The following is a 14,552-nucleotide window of genomic DNA, read 5'->3' as shown; positions in this document are numbered from 1 at the left end:
TTGCCAAAGTCATATTTTGCACTCAGTCTCTTGTGCCAGCATGTTCCTAGGACTCTCTCCCTCACAATCACTGTCCTAACCCGCCCAGAACAATTTGTAATGAGGGTGCGGTGTTTCTGTAAAGACTTGCATCTTTCCTGACCCATTCCCCATCCACTTCCATCATCACAGCTATCTATACTTGTAACGAAGTGGCCCTTCCATGCAGTTTCATATGGAACAAGATCTTCAGTACCCTGACATTTTGTCTCAATGCTATAAACAATGCACTAGGTTTATTTCCAGTGGAAGATAATGGATAAAGGAAAAGAAAGAAAGCCAAAGAAATTACATCAGAACATCAGAGGGGTTATCAGAACCATTCATTAGAGAAGATTAAGAAAAAATAAACGACAAGTTTATTCCTTCCTCTGAGAGGGGCTTCTATGCAAATACTCTTCCTGAAAAAGTAAATTAAAGGTCAAGACGATTTTCTCTATTTTCTGTTGTCCATATTAGTACATGTTGCCTTTTCCTGTATGGGATTAAGCCAGTTTGTAGTGCAATAGGTTTGGGGAAGACACTGAGGAAGATGGTTCAATTCACAAGTTCCTCTTTTCCTTGTCTCTCTCAAAGATACACTGATAAAATGGGTAGCAAAGTTCAAGTTCTTCACTGACTTGCAACCTCTAAAACCTGAGGCGTATATGGCTGTTTAGTAGCTAGATCACGATGGGTTTGCCCAATATGCTAAACTTTCTTCCTTCTAATCCTATAATCCAGTTTTAAATCTGTAACACCTGCAAAACATATAGAAGTCTAATCTGTTTTCCACACTTAAAAGCAGTCCTCCAGCAATTTAAGCCATTCACACATATGACAGAATTGAGTTGTTTGATGACCTGAACTCTTTAAAACATGATACTAAAAATATGACTACTCCATTTATTTTAAAGATGAGGAAATGATGACAACCTAATATTTTAAAATAACACTATATTATATTGTGTCCCATATGCCCTGAAATAAAACACAAAACTTAATTTTGGGAAGGCAGAATGAAGAAAAAAATATTTTCCAGTTATGGTCGCATCTAACAGGGACAGTCTAATCATCCCACTTTCCTTCTCAGACCAAACTATAGTTTTAACCCTTTTGCAACTGAATTGTCAGTAGCTCTTGGTTGCTCAGCAGTAAGCCGAAACTGTAGCTGCTGCCCATCCTGATCCACAGGCAGATCCAGGATTTTGGAAAGATCTAAAAAAAGTCTGCAGGGCTCTGAAATAGGAGGAGAGAGATCAGGAGTAGCTAACATGCAGCACAATTGCCAAACAAAGGATAGCTTGATAAGTAGAATGTCAAGACCATTAAAAAGAAGAGAGGGTTATTAACACCTGTGGGGTGAAGAGTCATTCATTACCAGAAATCAGGCATATTACAATGACTCATGAAGTCAATTGATTCCCTCAGAGCTGCCTGAATAGAAATGCTAATGCTGCTGCCAGTGAAGCAGGAATCTAAGGGGAGTGTAACTACACTGTTGCACTCCCCCTGGATCTGCTCTTCTGGATTGTGCCTCTCCTTTGGTGCAGCTGCTGGAGGGAAGAAAAGGAAAATTAGCAGCAGCCATCTCATAGTGTCTCCACGTTTCCATTATGGGCAATAAAATCAGCTTCCCCGTTTAAAGACAAGCACTCCAACTTTGGAAGGCTAATTTCTGGAGGAAAAGGTTTATGTGGTGGTATGGAAGTACATCCAGTACATTGCATTTTAGTTTGTTAAAGTATGGAAGTGCGTACTGTTTGTATGAACAAAGGGCTGTGACTAATGGAGACCTGTGACTAATGGAGACCTCTTAAGAGCATTGTTGAACAAGTCATGGTTGGCTCCTTCTTGCATCAAAGTTATAAGTAAGTAGTGCTGAGCCACTCAGAAAGCTGCTAAGCATACAGGGGCTGGTCCGTCTGCAAGTCAATATTATCCTCAACAGCTTAGTAAAAGGAAAGGCTACTTTTCAGGGAGTTTGTTGCAACTTTTGCATAATAGTGTAGTAGTGAGATCACTCATTCAGGAAATGGAAAATTGGGTCCTTTTTACTCCCCAGTTTGAGTGGATTCAAGGTGGTCCATAATTCATACAAGTCAAAAAATCACGTTCTTGTGGTGTCTCTACTTTGAACTGTAAAGTTCCCTAGCTGTCTACATACAGACTCTACCATGTGCACAGAAGTGATCCAGTCTGACCACTGCTTCCCAGAAGATGATTCTGGCTGCAAGACTACAAGATAATCTGGGTGGAGGCATCTTCCATCCCTCTTGTTGAAGAAAGGCTGCTGAATGCAAGCATGGAAAAGTCTTGGGGTCAGAAGAGCAGCAGAAAGAGGATGTTTGAATATAGACCAGAGAAGAGGGCATTCCCTAGGAGAGGCAAAACCTAGGTTCTGGTCCTGCTGCTAAATTTATTTCTGCTCTCAGCTGATCACAGTCTAATGCAAAATAAAATAAATAGTTTTGCCAAGCAGGGACCAGCAACCAGTTCTTCTGTTTTCTTGATGACTGTTCTGAAAAGCAAATGTGAAAAGTTGGCAGTGTTACCATCACTGTCATTTCTGAGCTGAACTCAGTGCTGTTGCCATGAGTTAGGTATACTCAGAACATGCCCAATGGATTGGCTCCCTTGAAGGAGTGGGGTGTCTCCCAATCACCAATCAGGACAACAGCAGTAGTTAGGAGCTATGGTGATCAAGCTGCATCACTTCTGATAATCTGTAGAACCCCAAATGCAGGTACCTCACAAACCCTTATTGTTTACAGCACAAGAACAACTGGAACTTAAACTGCTGAGTTTAACTACTGGCTACTGAGTTTTGTGGACTGTGGGACAGTATCTAGCTGGGTTGCTTTGGGAAACTTATGAAATTCTACTTAAGTTCCATTGAGGCATCTACAGAATTACCTTAAGTGTCTCATGGACAATTCAGTGAAGTAAATGGCAGGAGCCCCATGGAATTTTATGGGACCTTTTCCATTTACTTCACTGAATTTTGCAGTGAAGTTCAGTGGGATTTGGGGTCTTATACCCAATGTATAAGAAAAAACTAAGGTAAGCATCAGACCTAACATGTAATTGCCTCAGAACAAGAATAAAAACACAGGAATAGCATTTAGATAACATTTAAACTAAAACTTAATTAAATTCAATATTAATAAGCAATAATAATAAATGTACAATTCACATGGGCAAAGGATTACCTGACTGTCACTTAGGGACTTAGGCTCTAATCCTATACAAGAAAGGACTAAGAACATGAGGGAGTTTTGCAGGATTTTGGTGTCTCCTGAGTAGGGCCTTATTTTCATTCAGCAATGAAAATAAATATAAATATAAGAACAGCTTAAGGAGAGTTGTGGAGCTTCTCTTTTCCCCACCATTCTTGTCTACCATTTGAGGTTTTTGTTCTCTGATTCTCAGTGGCCAAGTTCATTTCTCATTGTTCTGATTACAGAGTAAGTCATTACAGTTTAATTTGCTCTGCATTATTTTAGAAACTGGATTTTATGCCAGCAGTTGTCCTAGATGACTTATGTGGCACTACAATGGTGATAAAGATGTTCGTGAATAGCATTTTTTCTCTGCCTACTAAAATAGTAACACTGGACTATGTACAGTCCAAAAGAAACGAATGTAGCCACCTGTATGGGAAATGTGTACCGAAGTGAGTAAGGATTAAGGATGGACCTAAAGCAGACAAGGTTCTTTGGATAAATCTGATATCTTTTATTAGACTGACTGAAATAGTTGGAAAAAATGCATTTGTGAATGAAGGGAACAACTGATTATCGATTGGGTTTTATCTGTATGTGGGCTCAGATGTATCTTGAAATCAAGTGGCCTACTCACAGAGTAAGGCATTATTCACTGTGAATAAGAATGGCAGAATCTGGGCCTAAATAGGCAAGACAAGTATTCCTCATGAAAATATGAATTACAACTGTGAACTGGTTCTACAGAAAGGGATAAATCTGTGCAGGCCGTTCTGTACAGTCAGCCTTTAATTAAAAATATGCTTAAAGGGTATAGTCTAAACACTGAGCTACAGAACTGAATTCAAGTTCAGCCATGGTTGTTAGCCACCACACAAGAGAAGGAGAAGACAATCTAACCAATCAGGCATATATTTTGCCAGAGAGGCATAAGCCTGTTTTGATGGCAATGCTGTTTTCCCAAGTGTGAGAATAAGCCTTTCCATTTACAATTCCTCTTGGAGATTTTACAAGGCCAGGAGGAACGAACAGTTTTATCACCACTAGTTAACCATGCGATCAAAGTTTCTGGAAACTGCACTCTCTGGAAGAGTTTCTACGTGATTTGCTTTGAGCAAGTTATGTAGAAACCTAGCTCAGGGTGCTACCAGCCACGCTACCTCCTCTCCCTCAGGGTGAAATTCCCTCTGGAATACAAGCCACTGTGTCAGCCCAGAAAGGTATACTACACACCTCTTTGACTAAATATGCCTTAGTGAATGCTGTATATTTTCTGTATCATATGGTATGTAAGTAGGTGCCATATTGTAACTCATTCGTTACACTACTTTAATTCAAAATGAGTTATTACAAGTGTTTAAGGATACAATCTTACTACAGTGGTAGTAAAAAGTCCTTAAGTACTATCCTTTAAGGATATAACATTAATTAAATCTTTATTTTTATTAGCCCAGCCTAGTGGCCATACAACATAAAGCTGTGAGAAATATCAGTTTTCATGCTTAAGATTTTTCCTTTGTTCTTGGAGCCCACTGGTTGGGAATGTTATGAATATAATTTTCCAGATTCTTGGGACAAAGAAGAGGATTTCCTACCACTATAATCTGTAGTAGCAATAACTGAAAATTTAGTTCCATTGTGTTCACTTCTGCTCTCTAGTGTTTTTCAGGAAACCCCCTCATTCTCATTGTGCCTAATGAGAGATGTCTTACCTAAAAGGCTTTCACATTTTTTGAGTGAAGAGTTCTCGTGTTGTTCATGATATTATATGTACATTTTGAATTAATGAATATTAAGTTTATATCCGGTTTATTTTATACTAACTACATAAGTACTATCTATACAGCCATTGATATAATCAGTCACATTTCCAGTACAAGGAACCATTGAAAGGTCAGAATGTATTGGATATGTCATTGGGATTTTGGAGTAAGGAGCCATAGACTAACAGAGAAAACCTGCTAGCTTTTCAGAAAGGCTCAAGACTTGAATCTCAATTTTTCTGATCAAAAGGTTTGTCCTGTCATAGATGGTTACCTAGCATGAAGCTCTCCATTTGAAGCAAAGTCCACAGAAAAGCTAGTATACAGTGGGGGAAGAGGATTCTGCTAAACTAAAATGGGGGAGGTGAGGACAAAATCCAACCTTTATTAATAATCTAAAACAGTGGTTTTCAACCTGCTGTCCACAAAAGATGACTATGTTCAGTTGTTCTATCAGAAGTACATGAATACCCACACTTACAATTTAAAGGGGTCCGCTCCTCCACTGGAAATTTTTTAGGGGCTACAAATGAAAAAAGGTTGAAAACCACTGATCGAGAACATGTTTATAGTTAGTTTGTCTTGAATGGTTGTAGTACACTTGTAACTACAACTGACTGACTCCTGCATTGGTTACAGAAAATTTTAAATAACGCTTAATATCACTGGAGATATTCCAGTTTTATTCTGATGTAACTGGGAACAGAATTTGGCCCACAGCATTTATAAAGCACTTTGAATCTTCAAAGCAATTTACAAACATGAGTTAACTAATGATCAGCTGGCTGCCAACCCTAATGTGCAATTAGAGAATCCTCCTTTTTCCACCTACACCCAACCAAATGACTGAACTTGCCCATAACTCCTTATTTGCTCAGTTTCCCAGCATTATTCATACAGGGCCCGATTCTACTTTCTTTGAAGTCAACAGACCTGGTTGGGAGGTGTTTTGGACACTCAGGCATATTACATTAGTCATTATCGTGCCTCTGTACTTATTGTTGTGTCAGCACTTTGGAACATGAAGTGCACTCCTTACTCTGCCAAAGCTCTCCCCGAGTCAAGTCCTAGATGAGCAACATGTTCCTCAATTGGATTGTGTGTCTCAACAAAAAACATTAAAAAGCCCTGTATGCTAACTAATGAGAAATACAGTTGTACTTGAGCCTGAAATTTCCAACTAAGTATAACCAGCCAATAGCTCATTTGGTTACTTTTAAAACAAAACAGAAACATTAGTTCTGTCTGCTTCCTACTTTCCTTTAATTAACAAGTAGTGCAGTTTTATTTGAAGAGGAAATTTGCAAAATGGTTTTCTGTTTTTGTTGTTTTTAACTTTAGAATGACAAGTTCTTTCTGTGACAGCTACACTTGAAACTAACGCAGATCCTTAGATTGTCGAGATTTTCCCAGAAACAAATACAGTCTTGCTCTCATTGGAATTTATGGAAGGGATTCTGCCTACTTCAATGAACAGAATAAGGCTTAATTTTTCAATGCTTTTCAAATATTTTTATATTCATGGAATTAAACATTTTCATGAAAGTTTCTTGTTAGGATTTTTTTATCCTCTACCAGATAAATAACATGGGATACATCACATAGAAATTCAGTGCTTCTATTTATTAACTGACTTTTATGAATAATGAATTCAGAGGCAGTAAGACAATGTTTTCAAATTAGGCATCTAAATCCATACTAAGGCTCCTAACTAAAAGTGGCCTGCATTACGGTGCTGCTTAAACCCACAAGTTCCATTCCAGTCAGTGGAGCAGAATGTTTCATATCCACATCCAAGGGAAAGATCTGGCTCCTAAAAGTTACAGTAAGTTTCCAACCAAATTATAAGCATTTTGACCTCTATCTTAGCATTAGTGGGAAAAAGTGCAGCTGCGTAAAGAAAAAGCATGTGGGTAAAAATAACCAGCCAAGTGACAAACTGATTTAAGATTGTCATGAACTAACTATCATATGACAGCTGGCATGAGAAGAGTCATATAAAGGATCAAACAAGTTGCTGCCATGGAACAAGCTGGTGCATGTAGCACAGACCAGTTCTACCACCTAGACTCATGTGAATCATCCTTACTCACGAGACTAAGGCATGGAAGTAAAAGCTGTAGAATCAAGTCCTCAGATGACAAAATGTGCCTGATAAATGGATAGCTTCAGATCACAGTCTGCCCCTAGCGAATTAATATTTTCATTTCAGAATGCTAACTAAAGTGTGTGTATGTCTATAACAAGTTTATCTGCACAGATTTGTTAACCAAACGTCAAAAACCCAGATACTTAGGTAGCTTCCATCACAAGAATAATACAAAACAAGTTCAAGATTGAGCCTTATGTGCATGGTTTCTTTTTGAATTACAGATCTTTATAGTTATGATTTAGTTAATCTCTCATCTATGTACAACAGGGCCTCAGTTCCACTAAGCACCTGACTGGGTTAAAAAGCAATTGATGAAGAGTCTACTATGAACTCGAGATCAGTTCTACACAAAGACAGGCATATTATAATAGGTAAATTGATTATATAGCAATAGTCTAGACATCTGATACCTACAAAAACGTGATTAGAGTTTACATAGGCAGGTACCCACTTTTCCTGATTTAACTTAAAGCCTTTATCAGCCACAAAACAATAAGGGTATTATAATGTAATTTTTAAAATGAAGTCTGAGCATTTTGAAAGAAGAGGCTGTCATTATGCAATAAAGCACAAACTTAAACAGAGTTATTTATACAATGGCCGATATATAGTTTATTTGTACTGAACGTCCAAACAAAAGGCATAGGTATTACCATAAAATTTAATAAATATATCTGCGATCAATATAACTAATGCCAAATTAAAGTCTCAGAGTGTTATAATGCACATAATAATCTACCCTGAAAGAGACTTATTAAACAAACCAAAACTTACTATAAATCGTAACTTTGTTTTTGCAAACTCTGAGCATTATTCACTGGGCAGCTGCCTATGCTGGTTTGTTCTACCTTACTGAATGCAATATTGTGATATAAGACTGGCTTTTTATCCTGTCAAAATAACACACAATATTCTGATTTCAATGACAATAATTATCTGAGTACTTTAAAAGTTAATATTAACACAAACCTTAAAGTTTTTACACCTAGTTGTTGGTGGCGTGAAATAAATTTTACAAAACAAACTGCTGTCCTGTGATTCTACTTTTGTGATCATTAGGGCTTCTAAGAGAGCAAGATAAATTATTAAAAAATACATCCAAATAATATAGTGGAATATGATACAGTAAGTGGAAGCCACAAAATCTCTGATTTTCTCAAGTGTCTCTGATTTGGGTTATTTTCAGCATTATAAGGAGCCTATGTTGCACAAGCATTATCCTTTACCACAAGCACAGCTTTCTTTGTTCCATAATGAAAGCAAACAGTACAAGAGAATTATACTTTCATTTTAAAGATGTATTTATCTACTACTTTCACACAGTAATGTAAATGTGCTACTATACCAAGTCATGAATGTCCCTTGCAGTTGAAAATAATAGGCCAAATCCTGCTATCAACCAAAGCCTCCACTGAATTTATTGAGGTTTTACCATATTAAGGACTACAGGATTCTATCTAGTGTAATATAGCCCTTGTAATTATTTTTAAGTCTGTTGATTTTGTCTTAAATAAACTGTAAAAATGAAGACATACAGCCACAGTACTATTATTAATGATAATAATAACAAAATAATGCATTTTATTTTGTATAAGCACTTCTTTGAGGGAAAATAAGTGTTGCATTAATAATTAATACTATATTGCTATAGTCATAGTCAGAAGTGATCATTTTGAGAACATTAACATTAAAATAGAAATTTAAAATGAGAAAGGTGAATTTCTAATAATTTTTAGAATTACTTGATTGATACAAGTTTCTTTGTAGTCTAAAATGGAGAGAGTATGACCCCTATCTTAGCCTTAGGAAAAAAAAATGTGCAGATGTAAAAAGAAATAACATGAATAAAAGCAGCCAGGCAAATAACAGAAGGGCTTTGACTGAGATTAACAGAGAATTTACAGATATTGTTTTAAAATTGTACTTACCATGAATAAGAACACAACAGCAGCTGTTCTGTGAAGGGGCCAATCCATTGCATCTGATTTCTCTTAGATACAAGTCCAACTGAACTATAGTCACACTTCTGTTCCCTTTCCCCTCCCCCGGTGTGTATGTAAAAAGACACTCAGTAGATGTCCTTACACCCAATCTTTCAAAGTGTATCTGCCTCCCTCTGAAGGAAGCACTGAAGATGCTGTATAACAGAGTCTGTCTCCCCACCCAAAAATCCTGGGCTGGTCTCACCAGAAACGCTTGACAACATCATTATTGCTCCCAGGTAAAAGCTTAGACACACCTCAATTCTTATTGCAATGAAACCTGTGTTGGAATACCAAAGAGAACATTTTAAAAACAGAAGACAAGCTTTAGTGGGAAGACACTAAATGGATTATAACTTACAACATGAGAAATAATTCAAATACCTTATCATCACTTTGAATCCAAATAGCGGGCTTGTTTGCACTGCCACTACATTAGAAACATGTAGCAAAATATATATGTGCTCTTCAGAAGAGGATGAACTTTAAGAAATGTCTAGTTCATCTGAAATTACCTATCCATGTCTTTCACAAGGATAAAACTATTATCTTTCTTTTGGGCTAAAGGTCAGGCCTATCTCCACTATACATGGAATGATCCAGAATAAAGTAAGCTGCATTACTAAGACCCTATAATATTGTGAAAATACATTACTGACACAAATCCTATCCCAGCAGGAGAGGTAGGTGGCAGTAACTGAAGCCTTGCTGCAAAAGCAATGATCATACTCCATGGACTCACCCTCAAGCTGAATGACTGACTGATCTGGGGTAAGTAGAATGCAGAAAGGGAGTGCTACAGGCCAGGGGAATGTAAGATTCCTGCGCATTTCCACCTCAGAGAAGACAAATCCCACTGTAGCCATAGAAAGAAGCAAAGCAGATGGCAGTTTTTTTACATCACGCATTACATCTGTCTGCTGCTGAACTCCCATTTCCTGCTGGAGCCCAGGCATGATATGTGCCATACATGTCAAGAGGAGGCTAACTACTCAAGCAGGAAAGCATTGGCAGCAACAACAGCCTCTCTTTTCAATAGCCAACATATGTAATAAATAGGCACCAGATCCAAAAAAAGGACTTAGGTGCCTAAGCTGCACTTCAAGCAGAATTCAGGTGCCATAGTACATGTGGAGGATTTGCAAAAACCCTACCTAACCAGTTAGGTGCTTGAAAAGTATTAGGCAACAAAGTTTTCTGGTGTAAACTGACCTATGCACCTAGGCTAGGGGTAGAAAATACACATAAACCTGTATAAGTGATTGGAAACTGGTTCAAATCTGTAACAACAGAAGTTCAGTGCACACAAACCACTTTCAAAATGGCTGAAACCAGTTAAGGATAAGTCTAGAGGGATGTAGTATCACATTTAACTGATTTAGTTTAAATCATTTCACTAAACTTCAGTCTCAGTTCCTCTCCAGATTCAAGTTAACTCACAGTCCCCCAGCATCCCAGGATGCTTTGCACCTCTCCTGCAAACTCACTCTTACAGGGTGGACAGGCTAGCCTTGGCCCAAGCTCTCTGCTCCAGCTGAGCAGGGAGGCATGGTCTAGCACCCCCTGGCTTCTGGCCTGGGTCACTACAGGCATGTGGCTGCATTTTCAGAATCAGAAGTGAATGTCTGTTTACTTGCTTATTTGGTTGAATCTATGCAGCTTAGCCTAACCTACAAAGATTGAATCGATTCAGCCTTGTGCTTTTTGACTGCTTGTACTGAGCCCTAAAGTTCAGCTTCTGCACATGCTCAGACTTTCTGTGCCCCCCTCCCCCACACTGAGTCACACATTTCAGAACCTGGAGCTCCTCTAAAGGAATCTAGGATTGATAAACTCAGTGTCTATGTCCTCAGGAACTTAAGCTTCAGTAGGCTTGCAAGAGCCACTCCTAATGCACTGAGAGCGTTGAGTTCATCACCTGTAGTTGCTCTAGAAGGCAGGAAGAGGAAGGGGTGGGAGTGTCCAGCTTTTGCCCAATAGCCTAACCATTAAATAACTCACCCAGAAAATTAGAGGCCTAGGCTTTTGGCCTTCCTCAGCCTGAGGAGATGCAAACCCATTTCTCTTTCTTTTAAGGAGACTGGCCTCAGCACCAGGCTGGGTGGAAGCACCCTACACCCATTCTTTTGAATCAGGGCCACTGGGGTCAGAAGGATAACAAGCAAGAGAGAGCCAAGTTTTGTAGCCTCATGATGAAGGTACTCCTTTGGGAGGGAGAAATCGAGAATTCTGATCTCTGATGCCAGGCTTATTTCTATTTTCTAACCAATGCCTGTCTAATGTAAAATGAAGAAACATTCTTTGCAGTAGGTAAATAGAAATACATGATGATGAAGGAGTTTATGAAACAATGTAAAAACACTGAAGAATTGTTCAATGTAATCCATTAGGGCTATCATAATTTGAAGGAATGGGATAAACCTGAGAAAATGAAGTTTTTGGGTGCACATCAGGAAAATAATCCTATCTATGAAGACTTACAAATATTATAAGAAATTTCCCAGTAAAGTAATAGAAATGCAATGTAATAGTAATAGTAACGCAATGCAGTGTAATAGTAAAGTAATAGTAATGCATCAGTGTGGTGCTCAGCCCAGGCTAATTAGCCCTACTACAAAGCAGATCATATTGGTCCAGGTAGAGCACCATGCCAGCTTAGTTATAATGTGTTTAGTACTTCTACTCTGAATGAGCTATTTATGTATCTGTCTGGCACTATATTGCGCTGCAGTGTAGTACAGTGCAGTGTTAACAACAGTTCTGTTCTATAGTGATACTATGAAGGGAAGATAAGTGAAATTAATGTAATGGCTCTTTAATACAATATATGTAATCTAACCAGGAAATGAAAATAATACAATTATGATTAAGTAATTCTAAAATGATTGCTTTACCTCATTGAAGAGCTGAGTTAAAGTTGTGTGGGCATCTCAATTGCATTTTTAACTTAACATCTTTAGATTTCTTTTCAGTGCAACCAGTTTAGAAGAGCACTATAAGATTTCCACCCTTAAATTTTTTATACTGATATTGTCAATTTTAACTCAAGTTTAGTTCGGTTTTTTTCTTTAAAAAACCTGGAAGTTTATAATCAGTGTTGTTGATCATATGTCCTTCTAAAATAAGTATAAATACTACTTATATAGTTTTATATCATCCCCTTGCTATAACATTGTGAATTATACTGTGTGGGATTAGGCATAACATTTAAAAAATGCCTAAATGTCTTAGGACCCTATATTGTATTGGCTTTTAATGGGACTTGAGGTTCTAAATTATTTAGATTATTAGATGATCTGCTAATATGATATCAATCAACAAGGTACATTCTGTTTAAAATAAACAATTTCATTTTATAATGAAATAATTTAAACACCTGTCTAAAACCAAATATTCTGAATACTTGTACTTACACAAATAGATTTACAACCTGGATTCACCTAGGAACAATTCTGCACTCAGTTATTTGCACAAACATATGTAGGCCTTTCAGACATCTAAATGCTTTAAGTTATCTCTGCAGAGCTTTGGTGAAAAAAATAAATCAGTCTGTTTCCTTATTATCATTTGTTTAGATTTCATCTCTATTTTTAATTACTACTACAGCCAAGCCTACTGATTGTTTTTGCACTGTAGAATTAGTGAACTCAGTAAATGGACAAAATGATTCATTACTCCCCCGTCCAGTGGGACTTACTATGAATTTTTCATCCTTAGCCCTATATTCCTGCAAAAGATTTCTGGGTGGATGTGGGTTAAGGAGGATAATTCTAATTGTAACTAGTGCAGAAACATGGGTCTCCATATGTTGTCATGCTCCAAATATAGAATTTGTGTAATTTGTATAATACACCCAAAGGATTCATGGATCTCTAAGAAAGGAATGTGGTTTGGATAAAAAGCAGACCAATTTGTGTATAGTGCGCAACGGATGCATTTTATCTTTCTCTCACAATTTGTGAATTTGTGATGTCTGCATCAAACAGAAAAAAGAATCATAATATTTTGGGTGAAATATCTGTCCTCAGCAACTCCAGGGGATGCAGAGAAACACTAGGAAATTTGTTGACCATAAATCCACATTGTGCATACATAGGGTGTGTTCCCACAAGTGGAAACATTCATTTCCCCTAGGACAAATAGCAGCGGCACATATTTGTGCCGCTGCTACTGGTCGCCAGGGAACACCCTGGCATGCATGCTCTGGCACATGGCAAGTTGCTTCAGGTGGAGTAGGTGAGGTTGGGAGTTGCAGTGACAGCAATCCAGGTGCATGGTGCCTGACTGGCAGCTGGAGTGTAGCTTTGGTCAGCCAGGCTCCAGTTTCAGGCAACCCATGCTGTTGCCCCACATGCTGACCTGCTTTTTTCTCATGCAGGTTTTTTTTTTTTTACATGGGAAGATCTCAGTGTCACCTGCCGCACTGCTAATTAGCAACATAGCACATGCATGTATGTGCAGCATGTGCAGTTTTTAGCACTGTAAACTGCACATGTGCACTTGTGGGGATGTGCCCATATTGTTCAGTACTGATGAAGACCTTAAAAGTGATTGTGGGACTTCCCTAGAGGACATGTTTTATAAAATGCCATAGAATCAGGCTGAGAGCTTGCAAAAGACAGCAACGTTCATGTCTCATTTTTATTTCAGGAAATGCCTTACACAAGCATATAGGGTGTGATCCTTCAACCTGATCCTGAATCAATGGAAAAGTTTTCTAGTACAGGATCTGGCCTTCAGAAATTCCTAAAGCATCACCTTTAATCAGGAACACACTCAGATATACAGATGAAAATGATTTTCTTCCCTATTAAGATATGCACATAGGAAAAGAGAAATAAACACCACCTGTTACCTACTAGAGCTGTGCGAAACAGCTGTGTTTTGTTTTATATCTGGATTTGCCCATTTTGGAGGGCAGTGATTCATTTTGGTGTTTTGGATCACTGCTCCATTTCGATTCGGCTGAATCTGTTTCGGAGTTTCGACGCTGTTTCAGAGACTTGGATCAGCTGGGGAGAGGCAGGCACAGCCGGGTGGCTGCAGGTTCTCCCGCAGCTCCTCCAGTTGTGCTTGCCTCTCCTCTGGCAGGGGGAGCAGTGGGAGTAGCCCTGCCTGGCCCTATCCCTTGCCTGGCCAAGCTGCTCAGCAATTAAAAAAAACAAAAAAAAAAGCCCCACATCCACTGGCTGCAGCAGCAGCAATCTGGCCCGATTGCCACTGCCAGAGCCGGAGTGTGCGGGGCTTTTTTTTTTTTTAACGTGCTGGGAGGTTGGGGCCAGGCAAGGCAGCCATGGGGGCTTCTCCAACGGCTTCTCTGGTGTGCCTGCCTCTCCCCAGGTGAGGGGAGCCATAGGAGAAGCTCTCATGGCTGCCCTGCCCAGCCATCCCCAGCCTGGTCCCAGCCTCCCGG

At 38.7% G+C, this 14,552-nt stretch overlaps 1 protein-coding gene across 1 annotated transcript in view; it reads right to left on the bottom strand.

Annotated features, from left to right (window-relative positions):
* LOC109304118 (desmoglein-1-like) overlaps window positions 1-9,447 on the bottom strand; it is a 44,818-nt gene extending 35,371 nt beyond the window's left edge. The window contains exon 1 of the mRNA XM_019526626.1: window positions 9,086-9,447. Coding sequence (XP_019382171.1) covers window positions 9,086-9,133 — 48 coding nt within the window. The 5' untranslated portion in view covers window positions 9,134-9,447. The remainder of the gene's footprint in view (window positions 1-9,085) is intronic.
* Window positions 9,448-14,552: the final 5,105 nt, after the last annotated feature.

The sequence above is a fragment of the Gavialis gangeticus genome, unplaced genomic scaffold, assembly GCF_001723915.1.
Source record: "Gavialis gangeticus isolate Ggan-Ray unplaced genomic scaffold, GavGan_comp1, whole genome shotgun sequence".
In the NCBI taxonomy this organism is placed as follows: domain Eukaryota; kingdom Metazoa; phylum Chordata; order Crocodylia; family Gavialidae; genus Gavialis; species Gavialis gangeticus.
Note: the sequence above shows the minus strand (reverse complement) of the source record. Positions and strands in the feature narration are given on the sequence as shown.